Source organism: Lagenorhynchus albirostris, chromosome 7 (genome assembly GCF_949774975.1).
Source record: "Lagenorhynchus albirostris chromosome 7, mLagAlb1.1, whole genome shotgun sequence".
Taxonomy (NCBI): domain Eukaryota; kingdom Metazoa; phylum Chordata; class Mammalia; order Artiodactyla; family Delphinidae; genus Lagenorhynchus; species Lagenorhynchus albirostris.
Genome location: NC_083101.1, coordinates 69,843,108 through 69,867,145, shown reverse-complemented (window position 1 = coordinate 69,867,145; position 24,038 = coordinate 69,843,108). Strand labels below are relative to the sequence as shown.

The 24,038-nt window shown below is 40.2% G+C and overlaps 2 protein-coding genes and 1 long non-coding RNA gene across 4 annotated transcripts in view; 2 read left to right on the top strand and 1 right to left on the bottom strand.

Moving 5' to 3' along the window:
- The window catches only part of HACD4 (3-hydroxyacyl-CoA dehydratase 4), an 807,943-nt gene that overhangs the window by 55,171 nt on the left and 728,734 nt on the right, over positions 1-24,038 (top strand). The window contains exon 6 of one of the 2 annotated variants that reach the window (XR_009541605.1): positions 5,440-5,739. Coding sequence is in view for 1 of the 2 variants with exons in the window: in XM_060155135.1 (XP_060011118.1) it covers positions 5,440-5,549 (110 nt within the window). In the remaining variant the exon portion in view is untranslated. Of the gene's footprint in view, positions 1-5,439; positions 5,850-24,038 lie in introns of those variants that run through there. The other variant, XM_060155135.1, reaches the window with a different exon arrangement.
- LOC132523669 (uncharacterized) lies at positions 1,295-4,291 on the top strand. Its single transcript, XR_009541606.1, has 2 exons — positions 1,295-2,550; positions 3,543-4,291. It is a non-coding gene; the product is annotated as an uncharacterized LOC132523669 (long non-coding RNA).
- FOCAD (focadhesin) overlaps positions 4,667-24,038 on the bottom strand; it is a 290,793-nt gene continuing 271,421 nt past the window's right edge. The window contains exons 35-43 of the mRNA XM_060155133.1: positions 22,830-22,958; positions 20,555-20,670; positions 17,730-17,990; positions 16,461-16,550; positions 12,968-13,145; positions 11,312-11,409; positions 9,573-9,824; positions 7,468-7,543; positions 4,667-5,058 (exon numbers count right to left, since the gene is read on the bottom strand). Coding sequence (XP_060011116.1) covers positions 4,985-5,058; positions 7,468-7,543; positions 9,573-9,824; positions 11,312-11,409; positions 12,968-13,145; positions 16,461-16,550; positions 17,730-17,990; positions 20,555-20,670; positions 22,830-22,958 — 1,274 coding nt within the window. The 3' untranslated portion in view covers positions 4,667-4,984. The remainder of the gene's footprint in view (positions 5,059-7,467; positions 7,544-9,572; positions 9,825-11,311; positions 11,410-12,967; positions 13,146-16,460; positions 16,551-17,729; positions 17,991-20,554; positions 20,671-22,829; positions 22,959-24,038) is intronic.

Sequence of the window (24,038 nt, the reverse complement as noted above, 5' to 3'; positions counted from 1 at the left end):
TTTCTCTGGTTGCTTTAGGTGTAAGGTAAGATTGTTTGAGATTTTTCTTGTTTCCTGAGGTAAGATTGTATTTTTATAGACTTCCCTGTTAGAACTACTTTTGATGCATCCAGCAGGTTTTGGACCATCGTGTTTTCGTTAGTTACTTGGCCTGAGGTGTCTCAGCTCTGGTGTGTACAGACTATCGGGCAAGGGTGGGGTGGGTCCTGGGGCTAATAAGCTGGAGGGAGGATTCCACAGTGGTGCCTGCCAGCACCAGTGTCCACATGGTAGAAGGAGTTCCCACAAATGGCTTCCTACAGTGTCTATGTCCCCAGGGTGAGCTGCAGTTGCCTACTGCCTTTCTGCAAGGCTCTCCAAGATTAGTAGGTAGGTCTGACCCAGGCTTCTCTCAAATTACTGCCTCCGCCCTGGGTCGAGGAGGGTGTCAGATTTTGTGTGAGCCCCTAAAGGGTGAAGTCTTTATTTCCCTCAGCCCTCTGGGACTCCTGAAAGTAAGCCCTGCTGACCTTCAAAGCCAAATGCTCTGGGGGCTTGTCTTCCCGGTGCAGGACTCCTGGGCTAGGGAGCTCACTCCTTTGGGAGAAACTCTGCAATTGTTATTATTCTCCTGTTTGTGGATCATCCACCTGGGGTTATGAGATTTGACTATATCACGATTCTGATACCCCTACTCATCTCATTATGGTTCCTTCTTGATATATTTAGTTGTAAAAGATCTTTTTTGGTATGTTCTGGTCTTTTTCATCAATGGGTGTTCTGCACATAGTTGTAATTTTGGTGTGCATGTGAGAGGAGGAGAGCTCAGGGCCTTTCTACTCCCCCATCCTGTGCAGTCCTCTCAAGAATGCTGGCTTTGATTTCAACTCCAGCCCCAGTATTTCCTAACTGAATGACTCTCTGAGTCCCAGTTTACTTAACTGCCCAAGGCTGTTGTGAAGAGCAAATGAAATATGGTAAAGTAAACCTCTGTAAATTATAAAGGGCCATACAGAAGTAGGAATGCTTTTCTTTATTACATGATGGTTTACTGATTTATATTTTCTGAATGTAAGCTCCACAAGGGCAAGAATGTCATGTCTTGTTTACTTTGTACCCCAGAACCTTGTATGGTGGTACATAGTAGACACTCAGAGTTGTTGTGCAGCTCTGACTTTATGGATTACTACTACTACATCCAGAAAAAAAAAACTATACTTTAAGAAATATATCAGATTAACTAGGTGATGTTTCAGTTATTTTGGATTTATCTCAAAGGGTGCTTCATGTTCAGAAGACACATATATAGGTTTTTTTAAAAAAACTTACATAAATATCTTTCCTTAGTGTGCTACTTGCTTCTAGAATGTAGATAATAATTTTTTACTTAAGAAATTTCCATTATCTTCCCAAGTCCTGACATACATGTTGTCAGGCCTGTTTCAAGCATTATAGCTACTATTTATTGTTAGTGAAACATACAAAAGTGAAAGCATTTCTTTTACATTTTAGAATTTATACAGCATATTTCTTTATTCTTTAAACTCTCACAACTACTTTGTTAGGTAGGTTATTTCTTTCATACAAAAAATAAAACCAAAGTCAGGGAGTCATCAATGTCATTTTTATTCAGTTCCATTTCTAATAGTTTGGCTGGACATTATTTCACAACTTCATAAATATTTTATGTGTCATACATTAAAAAGATGAGACTTTAAAGTTACTAGGAGTAGAATAAAGTGTTTCCTTCCAGAAAATATAAAAGCATATATCCAGCACCAGAGCAGTGATGATATACATTTATACATGACGATGATGCTGTGAGGTATCTTTCCATAAGAGTGGTGAAGGATGTGAACTGTCCCAGCCACATTCTGTCCTCTGGTTCCATTTGAAATGCCTGCAGCTATGAATAGGCTGGTTGAGGTCAGAGACCTAAAGACCCAGCTTACAACTCTGGCCTTAATGAAGGCCCCATCCTCTTAACCACATGGTCAGATTTCTCTTCTAAAACAGCAATTTGCTAAAATGTTTACCAAAAATCTAAAACTACTGCTTACTTTCAAAGTGACTAAGATGTTTCAAGACAGTAGTTAAGTCAAGTCCTTAAAGTTTTACTCCTTATATTATTATAATATCATCTTTGGTTGAAATCATTTTGGAGAAGTTAACTTGTGGCAATTAACTTCAAAAAAAAAAAGGTGATTAACCGCCTCTTGGTTACCATGGAGCCATTACATTACAAATAAAGCACAAAGATTTTAGGCACTTGCATGGATCTCAACATCTGTTCCAAATGTACACTCTTCAAGTGAAGAGTCACAGTGTTTGGACACATCTGAGACACACAACATAGCCTTAATCCCACACATTGATTTGTTAGTATACCCTAGCATGCTATTTGTCTTGGCAACTTGTGATTTCAAAAACTAACAGAAGATGACTTATAAGGAAACTTTTCCTTTTGTATATAGTTTGGAACGTCTGGTCTCAAAAAAGCAGAGACTTCTGGTTTCTGGAGAACAAACTGAAATATCCCAAGGGACTATCTTAATACTTACTGGAGCTCAAGTAACCAGGAGAAAGGGTCTTATTATGCCAGTAACCTACATCTTAGAATAATTAGAGTTTAGAACCTTTACAGCTTCAAATTTAGATTTTGACATTTTGGACTCTTTATGGAGTCCAAATGAATAGGAATGAATAGGAAAATCCTATGAATAGGAAAATCCTATGACGCTTAAACACAAGACTGCTGAAAACAAAAAGAGGGAGCTAGGGAAGAGAGGATACAGGTAGATCTTATTTCCTCCCTTTTGTACTATTCTGTTTTCTTGTCAAGGCAGGAGCAATGACAAAGTCTGACTGAGAAGAAACTGGGCCAAACTGAAAAAGGCAGTCTGGGTCTGGAAGGCTGGGCTGATTCTTTATCCCTCTCCTTGAGCATCAGCAAGTCTGCCCACTGATTTGGGGGGAAATGTGAGAGTAGTTCTTCAGTGCCCATTTCCTCTTCCCTATTCTTTACTGCCATCCACATCTGCTAGTTGGCCCGGGAATGTAATGTCCTTCAACCCATGAAGCCCGCTCCTTTACACTGTAACTCCCAACTTCCCAATTCCAGAGGCTTATTAATATGAGGCAGGGGTGTTTCTTTTATCTGATTCCAGCAATCTATATTAAGCATGAATGAGGCTTAATACTTGGTAGGAGTTTTCATCTGAAAGTGGGTGCTGATGAGCCTGATGCAGTAGAAAGAGCATTGGACCTGGGGGTCTAGGACCTTGGTTCCAGGTGTAGTAGCTCTGCCACTTATTAGATGTGTTTTCTTCATTTAAAAATAGAAAATAATGCCTCTTCACAGTATTGTTGTAAGGGTTAAATAATACAAGTGAAACTCTAGTCACTTATATAGTCTGACAACTAGTGTAATAAATGTTAGAAGAATGTCAACATCTCATTGGTAGGTAGTATGAGAAAGCCACGGTGGGTGGGAAGGAGACAGAAGCTGGCTTCTCACATAAATTTTCTGCACTTCTGCTTCCTCCAAACTCATTTCCCTCCAGCTCAGCCTCTAAAGAAGTAATAGAGATGAAATACTTGGTGATGTAGTTAAGTACTACCTGAGAGCTCTCGCCTTCCTTTCCTCCTTTTCTGTAAGTATCTCAGCACCCTACGGAGTTCAGCAAAAGAAAGAGCTGTGACCTGGAAACAGTGTGAATTACACAGTGAACCACAAATATTTGGAACCTGGAATCATAAATCCATATGTTTGGAAAATAAAATAGAGCTATTTTTAACTTAAGTGGTAGGTATGCTTGGTGACAACATGAAGGTATTGTACATGCCACACAGGAATACTAAAAGTTCCATGACACTGCTGTGGCATGATAAGCACGAAGGTATATTATTCCAGTGGCACTCAGTTTCTCCCCAGTAATCCCATATACGTATACATCAGTATATTTGCATGATTGGCTAAGGACAGCCCTGATTAATGGCTGCATGAAGGAACAATAATTAGCAATCAGAGCAAATTAAATTCCTGGCTGATTCTAAACCCCTGAGTAAAATGCAACCCTTGAGGATGCTGTCACATTCCTTCATTTACTTGGCATTAGGCCACCAGTCACCCTGATTAAGACAGAGGTTTGTACTTATAAAAAAAAGATCGATGTTTGGAAGAGATATTTGCCATTTTTTGCTTGCCTAGCATCCTAATCACCTTTCTTCTGGGGGAACCCAGTTCAGGTGGACAGACATGTGACCCCGGCCTGGTCACGTAGAACCCTCCCCACCCCACCCAAGGACTCAACATGACTCAAGCTGAATCAGAGTCTACCCCATGTTGCTTCCACCATACCTATGAGCAAAGACACCTTCCCTTCCTTATTTTGAATTGGGTAACTTTCACTTGCATTCAAGAGACTCAAGCATAAAAAAATTATAGCCACCACTTACAAGTCTGATTTAGCAATGTTTAACACTATGCTTATTATTTAAATGCATATAGCAGTTCCAAGAGAGTGTTTTAGCAATAAGAATAAGAAAACATGTCTAACTTACTGAGTCAATGAATATCCTCTGGAGACTTCATGGGAAACAGATCAGATTCCACTGTCATCGCTACAGTTTGGTTTTGCTAGCAAAACCTTGCCCATGCCTTAAAACAAAAGTCACATGCACAAAATTCACAGGATTATTTTACTAGAATTTAGTGGGGAGGAGATGATAATAATTAGATTTTCACAAAAAATCTTTACGTTGAACTCTAGCCAAATAAAAGAAAATCCAAGTTCCTGTTTCGGTCTCAAATGGCCTGGGTACTGAAGCAGTGGCCCCTGTCCTGGCATGCACGGTTCAAGCTGTCGGTTGTGTGGCCACCCTTTCATGACCTTCAGCTCTCTGCATCGTCTCAGTAAGCCCAGACACGAATTCTGAAAAATTCCTTCTGTCTGTATGGTTTTCCTCATCCAGCTGAGAATGCTGCTGGCTACTGCAAAACTGTTTACCAACCATACGCTCTGGTCCATACAGCTTTCTTCGTAAACTCTGGGAGAACTCTCAAGGACAGCAGGGTGGCTAAGGGGACAAAAAATAAAGTGCACTGTTGCATTTGGTGGAGTTGCATTTGAAAAAGTCATTTAGATCAAAAAGGTGTCAATAGAACTTGGCTTGTTCTCACTCAGCTAATCTTTAAGAATTCCTATCAAGCCTTAGAATTTTAATGGAAGAAAATGATTAATAAAGGTTGAGGAAAGGTTTTTTTTTTTTAAGTTACTTTGAAACCAGTTAGTGGGAAATTCTGCATAATTAAAACAAAAACTGACTTCTGGGATGCTGACAATGCTCTTTTTCTTCATCTGGGTGCTGATTACATAGGTGTGTTCCCCTTGTAAAAATCTACTTGTGCACTTTTCTACATGAATATCACTTTTCCACTAAAAAAAGTTTAATTGAAAGGTAAACAGGGCTTCCCTGGTGGCGAAGTGGTTAAGAATCCCCCTGCCAACGCAGGGGACACGGCTTCAAGCCCTGGTCCGGGAAGATCCCACATGCCGCGGAGCAACTAAGCCCATACGCCACAACTCCTGAGCCCGCGCACCTAGAGCCCCCGTGCTTCCGCAACAAGAAAAGCCACCGCAGTGAGAAGCCCGCACAGCTCAACGAAGAGTAGCCCCCGCTCGCCGCAAGTAAAGAAAACCCGCGCGCAGCAACGAAGACCCAGTGCAGCCAAAAATAAATTATTTTTTTAAAAAACAGGTAAACAAAGACAAAAAACCTGATTCTGTAATGAAGTTAGGTTCATGGGCTCAATGGAGCAAGTATGACTGTACTAAACTATATTTGAACACACACCTTAGCTGTCATGGGTCCCTCAGAGATCGATTTAAAGTAGGGAAGTTACATGTAACCCCTCTAGGTAAATTATTACATATCTTATTTTAGAATACTAATGTAAATAAATTGAGGTTTAAAAAAAATATAATAGTGTGAGGGAATGAGGCTTACGTAAGCCAGAGCTACATAATAATTGTGTGTGACTCTAGTAAGCCCTTGAATACACGATCAAGTGAACATGTACTTCTTTGACCCAAATAACTATTTTCCTCATCGGTCTCAATTAGTATCTTCATGACCTAAGACAGTATATGTTGGGAACAACAAATGGAATTATAGACCCATGGCCATTAAAAATTAGTCCAGACTGCTCAAGGAAAATAAATGGAGGAAATCCTAGCAGCAAGTCTCTAGGGAATGGTCAAGTGAAAATATGTCAGACCACTGCCCTGATCCTCAGTGAAGTTCTGTGGTTGATCAGAATCACCGTCCTACAGAGGCCCTCCCACCTACTTTGGAGGTAGGGAGAAGGACAAGAACCAACACATTAGATAATTCTCGCTTGTTAGACAATCAATAGATTATACCATACTTAAAGCAAACTATGGTCAATTATCACAAGAGTAGGCCAGCAGGCAACTTTCCCAAGGTGAGACTTCTCAGTGCAGTAGCTTACAGCATGTCAGGGGCATCAACAGCAGCCACTGGTAGGATTCAGACCCCCAAGTCTCAAGATGTGCATGACAGTACAAGCTGTCTTGGACCACAGAGCCAATGCCCAGAAGACTTTTCAGATTTGAGTAAAAACATCTACATAATTTTCACAGAAAGATCATCTATATTTGTGGATCCCATAGTCATAGTTTAACAGTCAATAGAGATGTATAAAAAACATGAAAATCATCTAAATGCCTGGAAGCATGGGAAATGTCCAATTCCCTTGGCAAAATACTATGCAGCCATTAAAAATACTTATGAAGCCAGTGTAAGAATGGGTTAAAATGCTTTTAAGGGCTTCCCTGGTGGCGCAGTGGTTGAGAGTCTGCCTGCCGATGCAGGGACGGGTTCGTGCCCCGGTCCGGGAAGATCCCACATGCTGCGGAGCGGCTGGGCCCGTGAGCCATGGCCGCTGAGCCTGTGCGTCCGGAGCCTGTGCTCCACAACGGGAGAGGCCACAACAGTGAGAGGCCCGCGTATTGCAAAAAAAAAAAAAAAAAAGCTTTTAAAATAATTTTAGAGTACAAAAGCCAGTATTCAAAGTGTGTATGTACATTTTTCAATTGGCTATGATTATAAAGATGTTAATACTCATACACAGAGGGAGCAAAAACTTAGGAAAAACAATCAAAATTGTCATTGGGCAGTGGGATTCTGGATTCTTCTTTGCTTATTTTTACTTTTCTGAATTTTCTAAATTTTAAGTCATATTTTATGATTATAATAAAACATTTAAAAACCATTTAAATAACAAATCGAAAGGCAATGCAACTTTTTTAACCACTTTCTAATTCAAGAAAGCCACACTGGTGACAGCTTCATATTACTTCTCTAAACTGAACCAAGACAAGCCCTTTCAGGAGCCAACATACGCTAGGATGCTGTTCTGCAGCACAGACAACACTGGATGGGCATAAAGCATGGAAGTGATACCTTTTAAAAGATCCCTGGACTTTGCTGAGAGGCCTTCTTTAGGGCTTTCCATGATGCTGAATAGCCAGTCAATGAACTAGAGTGAAAATGAAGAATGGTATCAGTGAAAACAATCTATCAGTAAGACATCATTCAAACCCTTGGGCCTGCACATATGAGTATCAGGGCAGTAGTCCCTGGACAATACCTGCCTGGGCTGGGAGAGTGGAGTGGAGACAGGACCAGGCACAAGAGATGGGAAAGTTGGAAATGGCTCTCATTTAGTTAAATGACTCAGCAAAGTCAAACCTCCTTCCTTTGCTGATTACCCTGGGACTTGCCGTAGCTTTTAAGAGTGGGGTAGGCATGGGCCCAGAGGGCCTCCTGTGTTCCATGAACATTCCGTCTCATCACTCTGAGAGGCCCCAGAGAGGCTAAGAACCTTGCCCAAGTCCACTCCCAATGAATGGCACAGTCAAGATCTGAACCCATGTGCACCTGGCTTCAAAGCCTCACACTCCTCCTTCACATCATGCTGCCTGCCACCTGGTTCCGTGTGTATCAGGCCTAGGCTCCTAGGTGGGGTGGTAAATGGGGAAACACATCAGATGTAAAATATGTTTCTGTGGCTAAGAACAATTTGTGCCCAAATGGATATGAAGCAAAGTTGAAATGCAAGAGAAAAGGCATAAAACAATTTACTAGGTAGACCCAAGCGTATTAGCTGCAAATAAATCCTGCAGATGAGGTAGAAACTCATAGTACTCATGAGTTTGACTGATCTCCCAGGTGCAGCCAAAATTGTTTTTGAATTAGATAGCGGATAATTTCGTTGACTGAATGTTGCCAATCTCGACTCATTGAAAAACACATACACTAGTTGTAGGTACTAGGATTTTTAACTTTGGACTAAAAAAAGAAAATATTCCTAATTCCCTACTTTAATTAAAACTTTTTTCTTTATTTTCTTTTCCTCAATTTTGTTTTATCATATCCTACTGGTAAGTAAATAAATCAGGTACTACAAATACATAATAGATGCAGGATGTCTATACTGTAGTCCAAAATGAACAGGGTGTCCCAGGCCAGAAATAAGGGGATAGGACACCACATTTAAATTTATTTTCATTTAAAATGAAAAAGAAAACACAAAATTTGGGATGATAATACTAATGCTTATCAGGTTTAAGAAAACAAAGGCATTTTAATTGAGATGCTCAGTGAAGTTCATGGCTAAACTGTGGGTCCACAGCTCAGAAATATTTTTAAAGATTAATGTTCAGATTTTAAGATTAAGCCACACAAAGTTGGCTTTAAGCTTTCAACCTCGTAAAAATCCAGTTTTGATTAAATGGGATTCAAAACTATCTTTCAGTCAACAATTCAAGACAGGTCAGAGCCACATAATGAAAAAGGATGTACCGTATTTTCATATGCTCTTCACGACAGCTAGTAGCCTGGGGAAACTCAGTATTAAAAACCAAAAGGTACTTCCTATAGTTTGGGTTTTCCTGAGGGCAAAGGTGATGACATTAGGCCTTTACAAATCTCCCCACGGTATCCCACAGGCCAGAAGCACCTGGAACACACCTATCGCATGGAATGAGCTGTGGGGGGAACCTTAAATATGGTAAAAGATGGATACTCCAGATTCGCATCTCCCTGGAGTATTTCCTGGACCCCTTCCCAGACATTGTTGATCACCCCCCTCCCTTGCTCATCACCACTGTATCCTTTTCATACCATCTTGCAACCTTGAACTTGCTTTCCTGTCTGTCCTCACTCTGAAATTCTGAGCTCTCAGAGACTTATTCATCCTTTTATCCCCAGGATCAAGAACACATGTGTCTTCAATAAATGAAGGCAAGTATAAGCTTTTCTTTCCACTTCATCCCTAACTGTAAGCAAGTTGTTGCTGTTGTCACTGTTGTTTTTAGTCAGCGGTTACCCTGAGCCTGGGCTAGCCTCAATCGCTGAGGCTTTGCATCTGGCTGAGATTCGAGGCTGACTAGGAAAGCCTGTAGTGTGACTCAGGTTTCACTTAACTCCCACCTCAATTCTACAGCAGAAACTGCTGAAGAGAAAATGGCTGCCTGCCCTGACAAGCAGGTAGCTGCCAACCTCACCTTCTGGGTCTGTTCCTTCCATGGCTCTTTCTGCAGCAGAAGAGGCATGCTACTGGGAAGGAGAGTGACAGCCTCCTGCACAGTGACCCTGTGCAAGGGACTCCTGCCAAGGAACCTTGATGCTGGCCCAGCTGGACCATTTTCTTGATGCCATGGCAACCAACTGGCACTGAGGCCGAGGAGCAGAGGGGCAGCGTGGTCTGCCCATGCAACCACTGCTGCTGCAAATATCAGCAACAAGAAATCCAAAGCCTACAGTAGAAATAGGAACAAGGTCAGGTCACATGCTTTAACAATGCAAAGTAACACATGTTCACATACACAGCCCCCATCATGAGGCGATGTTATCTTCCCCTTCACTCAAACCTTCTGCCTGCCCCACCCCTACCCCAGAAGAGGGACTGGACCGAATAGCAAACTATTTCCATGCTTAATGAAGAGACATTTTGGGGTTTCAGAAGGTTTGAAGGATCCTCTTTTGTGAGGACAGAAGGCCCAATAGTTTCATTATTAGCGTTCTAACATTTCAAGAGAAACATAATTTATTTAACACCTAATCATACTGAGATCCAAACATTCCTCTGTTTTGGTGTTTTCAAAGAGATTTAAAAATTAATTAAGAGAGATACAGGGGTATTTAGGTTTATTATTATGTGGCCAAAACTGATTTTCAAAAATATGTATAGTGTATTCTGTATTTAAACAGAAACAAAAAATGACTCTCCACATGCATTAAAAAAAATCTGTTTAGAATCCATGCATTTAGATTTTATAGTCTAATCTAGACACTTGTAGAAATGGTGGTAACAAGGGCTACCTCTGAGTTACTGTACTACTGTGATTTAAATTATTCTTCTTTCTGTTTATCTGTATTTTCTAAGTTTCAAAAGACTTTGTAAGAAAGCAGAGAAGGTTAATACAAACTGGAAATCAGAATAAAAAGAGGAAAGATTATGCTAACTCAAAAAAAAATTTTTTAAAGTATCCCTCAATCTCTTAAAATGCCTAATCTCACTAATGAAAATTTCAAAAAGACACACAACTCTGCAGAAGAGCTGGGCAGAATATCAAACAACATCCCAGGTTATGCATATTTTGCTCACACAGCAAACAGGAGACCCATGAAACATGGCTATGGAAAAAATACTAAAAAAAAATGCACATTGGGCAGCTGAGTCAAGAAAATGAGGAGAGTAGGAAAGTGCTGTCCATTTTTTTAATCTTTTTTTGTTTTACTCACCCAGTACTAGTGGTGGTTAACCTTTTTTGGGTCATAGGTCATTTTGCAGGTGGGGTGAAAATTTCCCTCCAATATATGCATGTTAAGTATTGGCACAAACAGAGATTACTTGCATACACTTCAGGAACCCCTCCAAACCAGGTGTTTGAAGCCGTGCTCTGGGCCAGTGCGGAGGCCAGAGCCCTGTACCCCAGTCGTTGTGGGGTCCAGCCCAAGTACACAGGATCCCAGTTTCCCCCTCCAGCTAGAATCCTTTGTGTACTGCCTGTCAAGGAACGTGGTTCTGCTGAAAATATTTTTCAAAGGGCAGCCATGGGCATCTCCTAAAGCCTGGTAAGAACATCCGTTTCCTTGTGACGTCAGATAATTGTCATCCTTGTTTCCCAAAAATAAAAGGAAGGAAGGAAAGAAAGCTTCAAGCAGCAACATGTTCCTCTTTTGGGAGAGTAAATATCCTCTATATTTTAAGGAAGCCACAAATGGCTCCTCTACATTTTACCTCATTAAGAGCCACGTTCTGAACAGATGCTGACTGGTAAGCAACATTTCTGATATAACCCATCAGTTCCAAGAGCCACTCCATTCTCTTCAACACGCCTGAAACAAAAGGATATTTCTTACCAGACCATGGTTTTCCTTTGCAATGTACAACAGATCAGCGATTACCGTCATAACTAAAGCAGAACACCCGCCGAGGACTCTGTGCGACAGTTTCAAGTCCTTTTATGGTACCTGAGACTTGTGCTCACCCGTGAGAGAGTTTTTGATACTATTCACATCAGATGACCATATTTTGGTCTTTATTTTTAAAAGCTAATTTATTCTTCAAATCTGTGGTAAAATGGTGAAATCCATTTGTTGGAGTTGCTCAACATGAAACACACTAGGAGAAACTGGGCACGCCAACTAGTTAGTAATGTTAAATCCTTGATAACTAGTTGTTTTTATAGTCTTCCCTTGCTTAAATATTCCCAATTTATGCAAAAATCATAGAGAATACCTATCCTAAAGACATTAAACACAAACAAAAAACAAAACACAGCTACTAAAGGCTAACTGGAGAACAAACATCAACATAAATATTAATTTTTCCTTTAAAAAAATGAGGATTTTCAGCACAGCAGAGACTACTTGGAAACATCTTAAAATTTAGTGCATGAGAGGAAAATGGTAACTAAATTTGAACGCCAGCTAGTTAGGACCAAAGGCAATATCACATTTGTTTCCTTCATGTATCTTCATGCTTAATAGGGAGTACCTGCTAGTTTTCTGCCTGATAAATACACTTTTGAGTTAGAGTAAAAAATCTCATTTCTTATCACAGGTTCACTTTTCACTGGGCTGGCGCTACTGTGGACATGAGACAACTCTCTCAGTTGCCAAAGAGGAGGATGAATCAAAATTTCCTACACAGTCTTGCAAAGAGTATTACAATTGTATTTGTCAGTTTTCTCTCAAAGCCTTCAAGATACAAGAGATGGGGATGATGGGTCACAAGGGCTTCCCAGCCACGTTTGATCTGCTGAAGCCAGATGCCTTCAGGACCTGAATGTAGACTTGAGAAATTATAAGCATATGACCAAAGGCATGGAGGAGAAATGAGGGAGCTCCCTCTTTAGATGATTATTAAAGTATAAAGTTTAAAATGGTCTAAAAGTTGCACCATTCATCAGCAGAGCTTCATGCCTGCAGCTTCTGGCTTGAGGATGTAGTAAGGGTGTCCAGATTTTATTCTTCTCACTCCTGAGAAGTTCTTCTATAGAATAACTAATTTGTTGTTGCTGCTTTCTTTTTCCCTTTGTAAAATGACCACCCAAAAGCCGTTTTCATGAAAACATCAGGGAGAATCAATCAGCATCCATCTGCTTGAGAAAGGAAGCAGGCAGAATCAACCTGATAAACTTGTTTATGTCTCTGAGGGCCTGGAGGGCCAAAGACAAGATAAAAGTCACCAGTAGAATTCATTCCCACCTCCAAAGAGTTGGTGTTGTGAGCTGTAATTGCTGGTTTCTATCCAAGGTGCTACTCATTTGGGGTAACAAGGCCTCGCCTGTGTCAAGAAGCACTAAACTAGTTAAGTTGAGGAAACAATTACAACCTAAAAGATGGTAGGTACATCTTTCTGTTCCTGACGTTCGCCTCCAGCTGGCCTTACCGGTGTTGGCGTGGCTCACAATCCGTGCCTGGTATAAGCTGTGCAGTACCATCCAGGCCAGTGTGTCTTTTTCATGGTGCCGAATAGCAACACTGAGCACATCAGTCAAGCCCATCAAGGGGAATCGTCCTTGAGAGACCAAGTATAGTCTGACAAAGGCAGCCTTTTCTAGGCTGTTCTGCAAAAAAGCAAATTGTTCAGTTACTATTAAATTAACTGAAATTGTTATAGGACCTCGGGGCAAGGGCAAAAGAGAAAGGGTGAGTTTGAAGTTGATTACCATTCCAAATGCTAAAACTGTTCGTTTCCTGCACTGTGTGACCTACCTGCCTGCGTGCTATATTAAAATGTACCTACAGACAGATGGTTGTAATGTCACCTCCTGTTTTCTCATAAAAACCATAAATGATTTCAGGGGTTAATTGGTGAGGATATTTAGTAAAGATACACAAATAATAATAATGATAACTAACAAATACAGTACTTATTATGTGCCAGGCACCATTCTAAGCACTTAACCTGTGTTAATTTGGCACTTCACAAAGGGTGGTACACAGACCTATGGGGCACCCCAAGACCCTTTTAGAGGGTCTGTGAGGTCAAACTATATTCATAATAAGACCCCAAACTGTAGTAATGTTCATTGTATTTTTCACTGACACTTGCAATTTTTTAAAAAGCTAGTTTCATTTAAAATATCCTTTAAACAATAAAAATTACTAGTTTTGTTAAACCTCTGCCCTTGAGTACATCTTTGTAATATTCTTTATGACCAAATGGGAAGTATGCATAAAAAACTTGTGCTGCATCCCCAAGTGTGATGGTCATCTCAAGGAGAAAGTTGTGAGAGTGAGTTGTGAGCTGAAATAGCCACTCTACTCATGGAATGCCATTTAGTTGAAAAGAATAATTGATGGACAAACTACGGTTATGAAAACTATTTGATTATTTTTTAAAAGCGAAGGAAGTAAGGCTGTCACTTCAAGGAAAATACTTGACAGTATTTATTGCCAATGATAAAATGTGAGCTTTTAAGTGAAAATTCGATTTTTGGAAAATCTGTATCTGCTACTATGACTTTAGTAGCAGATACGTAAAAGACTTTTCTGATGAAGTTACTGGTGATACTGACAAATGTGATGTTCTGATATTTTATAATGAAATGTACCAACATTTGGAAGATTTTCAAAATTTAGTGACTCAGTATTTTCCAAATGACCAATATATCTTACAAATCTTGCAATAATATCTTACAAAATCATGCATTGGTAAAAGACCCAGAGTGCAATGGACCAATGGATTTTAATGTAACAGAGTATGTGAAGTTCACTGATACAGTTTCAGATTCCACATTTCAACTAACCTATAAGAAACCAACACTTGCTGAGCTTTGGTACAGTATCAAAGAAAGACATCCCCAATTATCAGAAAAGACCGTTAACACACTCTTCCCCATTCCACCTACGTATCTGTGTGAGGCTGGATTTTCTTCACATACTTCACCCAAACAACATCACAACAGATTGAATGAAGCAGCAGCTGTGAGAATCCAGCTGTCTTCTATTAAGCCAGACAATAAAGAGACTTACAAAAATGTAAAACAATGCCACTTTCTCACTAATTTGTTTTTTGGAAAATAGTTTTTTCTTACATATGTTAAGATGCAATGGGTTTATTATTATTACTTTTAAGTAAATATTTTAAAATTTGTCTAGTTTTAATTTCTAACATGGTAAATATTGACAGATATAATCCACATAAATAAAAGCTCTTTGGAGTCCTCAATAGTTTTTAAGACACTAACGTAATCACGAGACCAAAAAGTTTGAGGACCACTGAATTACGCATTTAATTCTAACACTGAGCAATAGATTACTATTATCATCCCTCCTTTACAGATGAGGAGACTGAAGCAGAGAAGTTAGGCAACTTGCTTACTGCCACAGAGAGTAAGAGCTGAAACCCAAGGAGTCTGAGCTCTTCACCTGTACCTTCTTCTTACCTGTGTTCTTTCTAGAAATGAATAGAAAACAAGGGCTCAGCGGAACACATTAACTCTTTTGGGGACACCAGAACAGGATTTAGAATGTTCTAGTGACAATCTTCTGAATGGCACTTTAGAAACCCAAGTGAATAACAGCAACTTTTAGCTCTAGGTACCCCAAAGTACATTATATTAATTACTTCGAACAATGTAACATGAATATAACAAGTTGTAATAAATTACATGAACGTAATAATTATGATAATAAGTTATTACTGAGTACTTGCCTTGGGTCAGGCACTTGCCCAACAACTTAACATGGATTAAGCCATTTAACTCTCAAAACAACCCTAATAGGTAGGCGCTATTATCTCCCTTTTATAGATCAGGAAACCGAGGCAGAGAGAGGTTATGACACTTCACCAATGTCACGTTGCTAGTAAATGAGAGACTGGCTTTCATACCAGGGCAGTGAGGCTCCAGAGTCCACTCTCTCAAGCATTTCCTTATACCGCTTATCCTTGCCTAAAACAAACATCTCCAAAAGGCCGATATTCCAAATATTCTAACAGTGCTTCTCAAACCTTAGGATGAACCACAATCACCGGGAGGGACTGTTAACACACACACCACTAGGCCTCCCTCCAGGGTTTCTGATCGAGTAAGTCTGGAGTGAGACTCCAGAATTTTCATTTCTCATCACTTGCCAGGCTGATGTTGTGGGTCCGTCGGCCACAGTTTGAGCATCACAGCTATACAATGCAGAGGATTCAAGGATTCAACTTAACAGGCCAATCTGCCATATAGTGAAATAAATGATAAGATGACCACCCATGATGTGAGGGCTCCCAGTCCTCTAGACCTTTGGTATTACCTGGTATGCAGGGATGCCATTTGAATAAGTAGGTCCCATTGGGATGTACTTACTCTAAAAAATTATTCATTTTTTATCTGCAATTCAAATTTAACAAGGTCTCTTGTATTATATTCTAAATCTGGCAACTTTACTCTTATGCTGCTTTTCGCTTATTCATCCTTTGATTCGGTATGGGTCTGAGAGGTACTTGTTATCTTGTGTCAGTGATAATAGTGTTTGTTTTTCAATCAGCCACCTTTCTTCATTTCAAAAGGATAAGTATCAGGTGAAGAAAAATAAATGTGCCTACCATGCACCAGAAAGTTCTTTGGTCAGAATATTTCCATTCTTGTGGATTTTGTATTGAAGATGTCCTGTACTTATTTTTGCTCATCAGTAACACTAAAATGTTCTTGACCAAGTGGGATTAATTAGGTTAAAAAGTTATTCATTCATCTATCCATTTATATACTACTACATATCCAACCATACTAGGCTGGACGTGAGACCCCACAGTGAAAAAGATGGTTTCCTGAAATTATCCAGTAGCAAACAAATATGAAGCAAAGCTAGCTTCAGCCAAAAGGATACTATAATCATCTCAATTGTAATTTCCACCTCAATAATAAAAAGACACATAGATATGTTATTACCTCAGTAATCTGGGCAACCCGATTGGCTTCATCGTCTGTCATTTCCGAGAGGCATTTTGCTACACTGATATACAGCTCTAGATCATTTCTCTGGTAAAGAAAAATCCAAAGCATGTCAAAATACAGTGTAAAATAACACGTATATTCTCAATGTTCTGACAAAATCATTAGATTTGCTTATCTCCACGAACAGCAGCTGATGAGATTTTAATTTTAACCAAGCCAAAACTTGTGACCAATTTTTATCATTTAAAAAACTCCTTTCGGGCTTCCCTCGTGGTGCAGTGGTTGAGAGTCCGCCTGCCGATGCAGGGGACACGGGTTCGTGCCCCGGTCCGAGAAGAGGGCCTGTGAGCCATGGCTGCTGAGCCTGCGCGTCTGGAGCCTGTGCTCCGCAACAGAAGAGGCCACAACAGTGAGAGGCTCACGTACCACAAAAATAAAATAAAAAAATAAAAAAATCTTTCCTGTTATTGCGTGTATTTTGTTTGACTGTACTATTTTCTTATCAGAACCCATCATTCCAAATGGATTTTTAACTTCTTTGTACAACTACATTTCAGAAGTCTGTTGGGGGAGGCAAGGCTAGTATTAAGTCACTTGATGTAAATAGTGGGTCAGACAATACGCCCAAGGACTCCCCAGGTGTAAAGTATAAGGGCTTCTTTTTTTTTATTTTAAAAATTTATTTATTTATGCCTCCGTTGGGTCTTTCTTGCTGTGCCAGGGCTTTCTCTAGTTGCAGCGAGCAGGGGCTACTCTTCGTTGCAGTGGCTTCTCTTGTTGCGGAGCACGGGCTCTAGGCGTGTGAGCTTCAGTAGTTGTGGCTCATGGGCTCCAGAGTGCAGGCTCAGTGGTTGTGGCATAAGGGCTTAGTTGCTCCACTGCATGTGGGATCTTCCTGGACCAGGGTTCGAACCCATGTCCCCTACATTGGTAGGCGGATTCTTAACCACTGTGCCACCAGGGAAGTCCAAGTGTAAGGATTTCTGAACGTGCTCATCTTCTATGGGCATTTGGTAAAAGGCCTAAGAGCAAACTTCCTGGTGCCGCACTGGTTAACCTGCTTCTGAGCGTGCTCAAAACTTTGGTTCTAAATATTCAACCTCAATTTAGATCTTGGAAGCAAACATTCTTAGTGAAGAACGTGGTTATTTCTTGCTAGCCTTCCCACCACATTCTTAAAACATATACCTCCCTGCTTTGCCAAAAGGCTTTAAAAAATCCCAAACATAAATTGTCAGGAATGTAAATATTTTTGTTCCTCACCCGAATCTTATTTGGCAGAAGGTCAAAAATTTTCCCAGTAGCTTTGCTGAGCAGACTCCAGAGGTGGTAGGCAGGGCTGGGCTGTTTCATGGCCTGGCTCAGACCCTGTAAGGCACTCGGGCATAACTCAGGTTTGGAGAGTGGGGAAGCTGCTTTAAAAACTGTCACCATCAAGCTTTCAACAAAACCCACGATCTGTTCATCAGAGACGTGTTTTATCCACGAAGGCACAGATAGCAGGAGGTATTTCTTGATATTCAGCTGAAAGCAAAACAGAAGAGGTCAGATGTAAACAGGCAAGTCTGGGTTTGTAATGCTCAAAACCTCTAGGTCATCACTGTGTTTGAAAGATAAAAGGTTCAGGTGAAACATAAAAAGTTCAGGTTGTTTCCTAGACCCTCATTTCCCCACAGCTTCATGGTCTAATGGACCACCGATGCATGTAATTTTAGCGGCTGCGGTGACTTCTGATCCAGGGTGACTCGTGTGGATATATGGTATCTGCCAATCCATCTGTGAACTACTCAGCTTAAACCTTGGATCTCTTCAGCGAGGGGAATAAAATGCTAACTTCTAAAAGAACATGACAGTTGCTATTCAGTCTTAAAAGGTCACATTCTCTGGCAAGAAAAGCTCCTGAAGATGAAGGCTCAACTGCTGGAAATCGACTAAACAGAATATCTATTATTATTCATTTCTTCTTCTGAGGAAGAATAAAGAAATAATGAGGGGAACTGGCATTCTGGGGCCATTTCTGAGCAAAGAAGAACCAGCCAAGCGTGTGGAACTGACCATAGCATCTTAAGAGTTCAGGAGCGCTAAGAAGGGGCATAGTTAATGATAGCTGTGAGCCACAGACTTTGAGAAAGCAGGCTTCAAAAATTCTTAGAAACATTAAGTATGATACTAAAGGAGCAGCAAGTCTAAAAGAAGTGCTTTAAAAAATAAAATCTGACAAAAACCAGTATATTTCAAAAAAAGATCAATGTAGCTTCATGAGTTACAGAAGACTTCATGTTAAAAAACATGCCATTTCAGATCATTTTTTAAATGAGCAGGTACATAATTTAAAAAATGAATTTACAAGCTTAATTTGTTAATTAACAAAGATAATAAGAAAGGTCCCTAATCAAGGACAAATGCAAAAAAAAAGAAATAGGACAGATCTAAAAGAGAAATGGAAGGATAACTAAAACCTAGAAAAATGTCTGAGATCAAAAAAACAGGCTGTTAGAATTATAGATGATTCAAAAGGAAGGAAGCATTAACAGAACAGTGTTCAAGACACAGGCTTTTGAGTCAGCCGGACTCTTCCATTTATTTGCTATGTAAACTTTGCTTAACCTCCAGTTGCTTCAGTTCATCAACCTATAAAATGGGAATAAAGTCTACTTCTCAAAAGTGAAATAAACCAGACACAAAAGATATAATACTGTACAATTCCATTCTAAAGAATTTCTAAAGTTTATATGAAATTTAAATTTATATGAAAGTTCTTTAAAGAAGGCAAAATTATAGAGACAAAAAGAACAGTAGTAGCCTGAGTCTGAGATTGGGAGTGGGGATTAACTATAAGTAGGCACGGTGGAACTTTTTGGAGTGATGGAAATATTATTGGTGATGGATGAAAATATATAAATGTACTAAGACCCATCAAATTATACACTTAAAATAGCCATATTTTATGGAATATAAATTACAACTCAATAGAGCTGTAAAAAAAAAAAAAAAATTGGCCTGTCAGGGTTGAAGAGAGATTAAATCTGATGTCTGAAAGTACTCATTGAGTGCTTACCAGTAGCAGGTACATAACCAGTGCTCATTAAGTGGTAGCTAAATGGGAGCTGTTTGGAGCAGACAGGTAATAACAGCTGATGGAAAGGACGCAGACCTCAGTAACACTGACCTTCAATTAAAAAGAATCAGGAGATGTAGGAAAGCTTAAAAAAAAAAAGAAGTACAGAGTAGAGACTAAAGCCAAAAAGACTGAGGAAATAATAAGAGGGTTTTGCACTATCCTCAAAGAATTAAAGCCTCCTAGAATAGAAGAATAACGAAGAGGAGATCATTTAGCTTATAATTAATTGGTAAACCTCTAAGGAATCATGGAATGTGGTTTTTTGGGGGGTCCTACCTTGAAATGTACCCCAAATTATACATCTTTAAATAATCTCACATCTTTAAATAATCTCACCCTATTCTTCCTACCTACCTTAGATGGTAGGAAGGTGCCCTGGAAGGTGCTGGCCCCCTCTATCATAAATACCAGGCTAGATCACTTCTCCCTCAGCACTTTACTCAAGCTGAACACCATTGGCAGAGATGTTCTACTCTCTCCACATACACCTTCCCACTTACATTCCCTTGTGTCTCTAACTTGATGCCTAATGAAATCCTACCAAGCCTTCAAGGCTCGCCTTAATTGCTGCCTTTCTGTGAAAGGGAGGGATCATTTATCCAGTGTGTGTGGATTTGCCTTTCTTTTAATACCTGCTGAAACGACTGCATATCATATAAACAAACCCAGGTTCCAATAACTGTACAACTTTCTACCTGTATGGTCTTGAGAAAGGAATTTTAATATCTCTGATCATCACTGTCCCTTTTTCTTGTAATAAATGGTAGCTGAAAGCATTAATGGTGATGGCTATGGCAGAGTTCTGTGTCCCACAATTTTCCAATTTGCTGTCCAGCTCTTGTCAAGTCCTCACTGTGAAATCCCATTTGTCCACTCTTGACTTTGAGAGCTCACACACAAATGAATGTTGATCTCCCCCAAAAGAACCATATCCTCCTGTTGCTCAACATCCTTAATTACTACATACACTCAGACCATGGATCAGTGGTGGCATCACCCATATTCCCAACAGTGCAGCGACATTCTGGGATGACTGAGCCTGGGTCACCATAATTTCAAGACACAGTTGCTGAATCTCTTCACCTGAAAGAGAAGAAAGGAAAAAACTGTGATATAGCTGCTTCTCTTAACTCATATCCAGTCTTCAATGTCTCAAATCAGACATCTAAAGGTAAAAGAACTTGTGTGTGATGTCTAAAGGTAATGGAACTTCAGCAAACCATAAGGTATTTCAAGAGACCTTTTTAGTTACGAAGCAAAAGAACGTACCCGCTGTATCAGAGGCTTGAGTTTTGGAACTGGCAAGGATCTTGAAATAGCTCAGGAAAGTTCTCTTGTGATGTCTAGACAAACCTAAACACTCAAATACTATTCAAAATTTGAGAAAATTCTAGCTAAAAATCTCTTGTTTCTGTTTTTCTCTCCTCTCCATCTTACATTCAGCACATAGACAAATCTGGAAGGCCTTAGAGATGTATCCATGTTCTCTAGTGACCCAGTCTTTTTAAGCCTGATCCCAGTCGGCAGATGCATCTTCCCAACCAGACGTTTTCTTCTGTTTACTAAGGATTTTTACTAAAACACCAACATCTTCAATATAGCACACAAAAGCAGGGCAGGGGCAGGGGAACATATTTTTCTGGAAACATAGTATGGTGAGATCTGGAAGCATAGTATGGTGAGATCATATCTTATATAGGATTAGGTTCAAATGAAAGCATTCAAATGAAAATTGTGTTCAGTCAAAATAATCTTTGATTATCCCTTAAACTGTACATATAGTATACAAATCTTTTTGTATATCATATGTAAGTAAGCACCTACTGTAAAAGAGCACTCATGGCAAATACACACACATATACAATTTCTAGCACTGTTAAAGTTGTTCTCCCTCTTTTTTTTTTTTTTTTTGGAGGTGGGGGGCAAATACATGCATCTAAATTGGCCTATGCTAATACTCTAACTCCATACTAGAGGTTGCTGTGGACAAACTGAGATGTGCATTCCCTTTGCCTCTCACCACAAAGTACCTGTGGTAAACAGAATAATGGCCCCCAAAGATGCCTATATCTAATCCCCGGAACTTGTGAATATGTTCTCTTGTATGGCAGAGGAACTTTGCAGATGTGATTAAGGTTAAAGACCTTGAGATAAGGAGATTATCCTCGATTACTGAAATAGACCCATTAATCACATGAATCCTTAAATATGGAAAACCTTTCCCGTCTTCAGAGAACCAGAAAGATGACAGCATGAGAGGTCTTCAGCCCTCTGTTGTTTGCTTTGAAGATGGAGAAAGGGGGCCACAAGCCAAGGAGTATGGGCATCCTCTAGAAGCTGGAAAAGGAAGGGGAATGGATTCTCCCTGTCTTAGTCTGTTTGGACTGTTATAACAAAACACTACAGACTGGGTAGTTTATAAACAACAGGAATTTATTTCTCACAGTTCCGATGGCTGGAAGTCCAAGACCAGGGTGCCAACATGGTTGGGTTCCGGTGAAAGCCCTTTTCTAGGTTGCAGACTGCTGATTTCTTGCTGTGTCCTCACATTGTGGAAGGGACTGGGGAGCTCTGTGGGGCCTCTTTTATAAGGGCACTAATCCCATTCATGAGGGCTCCACCCTCATTACCTAATCACCCTCAAAGGCCCCACCCTCTAATACCATCACATTGAGGTTTAGGTTCTCAACATATGAATTTTCAGGGAACACAAATATTCAGGCCACATCACTCCCCTGGGCAACTAGGAAGGAATGCTGTTCTGCTGGTATCTTGGTCTTAGCCCAGTGAGAACCATGTTGGACTTCTGACCTACAGGACTATAAGATAATAAATTTGTGTTGTTTCAAGCCACTAAGTCTGTGGTAATTTGTTACAGCAGTAATAGCAAACTAATACAGCACCTCATAGGGCATTTCCTTGAAACCTGGAGTTCTGAAAATGCAGCTTGATAACCATCAAACCAGGCTTTCTGGGACCTGCACCACATGCCCAGCGACATGCACCATCTCAGTCGAGTATTGTTTTGATGAGTGCATCTGGTCTGTGTCTTCAAACCTCCTTCCCCTCCCCCTCAGCTATTTAGAAAGTGACTCAATGAAAGTAACCCAGCTGTCCCATCCAAGAAGACAAACCTCAAGTACCCAGACATCCATCCAGTCACTACCAATTGTGACACACAATTTTCTATTCAGGTCACATCCTAAAAGCAGAGTCTGAAGACCTAAAAACATGATATTTACCAAAGTTTAGCCTCATAAGTGGAGAGAGGAGTGCAGCCCAGTTCACAGGAGGATACTGGTAGCTTTCTCCAACAGTTGCTATGGGTTTCATCACAACTTTGAGAAGGGAAGGAGGCACAGATTCAGGACCTGCAACAGAAAGGAAAAAAATAATAAAATACTTCAACAGCATCATGAAACTGGAACTGCCAACTTTCCCTCCTTTCTACTAGTTTCAAAGGATTTGGTATCACAGCTTCAATTGTGTTCAACCTTTCAATTCTCACTTGCTGGAAACTTTGCTCCCTCTGTTCTTCTCTCTCTTATTTGTCTCCAGTCTTTCCCTCTTGCCTGGATAGGAATATTCCACATTGCTACTTAACTCTCTTCCATGTTCTCTCATGTCTTTTCATCCAGCTTCCTACAAAGAGTAACTTACTCTACAATATTGCCTTATTGCTCACTCACTCCTTAATCCACTTCTAGAAAAGGAGACAATCACTACCACTCAGGTCCATCTCCTTCTCAGGAGAATTGTTTACCTTCAGTCCCTGTGGCTCTAAATGGTACATTCTGTCCCATGTGATCCCTGCTTCTTCTTCTCCTCAGCCTGTGCCATGGCTGACTGCTCCACAGGTGAGCACCAGATATAACAGCTAATCCATAGGTTAACCAGCTATCTGTGACATAGCACCATGTTCTTTTATTTTTTATTTTTCAGGTGGGAGGTAATTTGAAATTGAAAAAAATGAGACACTCTAGCAGTTCTAAGTGCAGCCATAAGGTGAAGCCAGGGTTGGAGTAGCCATTGAGGGCCATATAGAAGTGAAGTTACAAGGAGGTCAGAAATGATGTATGAAAAAGTAGCAGACCAAGAAGGAGAAGTAACTGCAGCAGCAGGATCAACATAAGCAGCAGAAGGGAAATCAGCATTAGCAGAAAGAGAAGCAGAATCAGCAAAAGGAAAAACTATTGTAAATAGTGCTGCAGTGAACATTGGGGTGCATATGTCTTTTTGAATTGTGGTTTTCTCTGGGTATATGCCCAGTAGTGGGATTCCTGGGCCATATGGTAATTCTATTTTTAATTTTTTAAGGAACCTCCATACTGTTCTCCATAGTGGCTGTTATCAGTTTCCATTCCCACCAATGGTGTAAGAGGGTTCCCTTCTCTCAACACCCTCTCCAGCATTTGTTGTTTGTAGATTTTCTGATGAAGCCCATTCTGGTG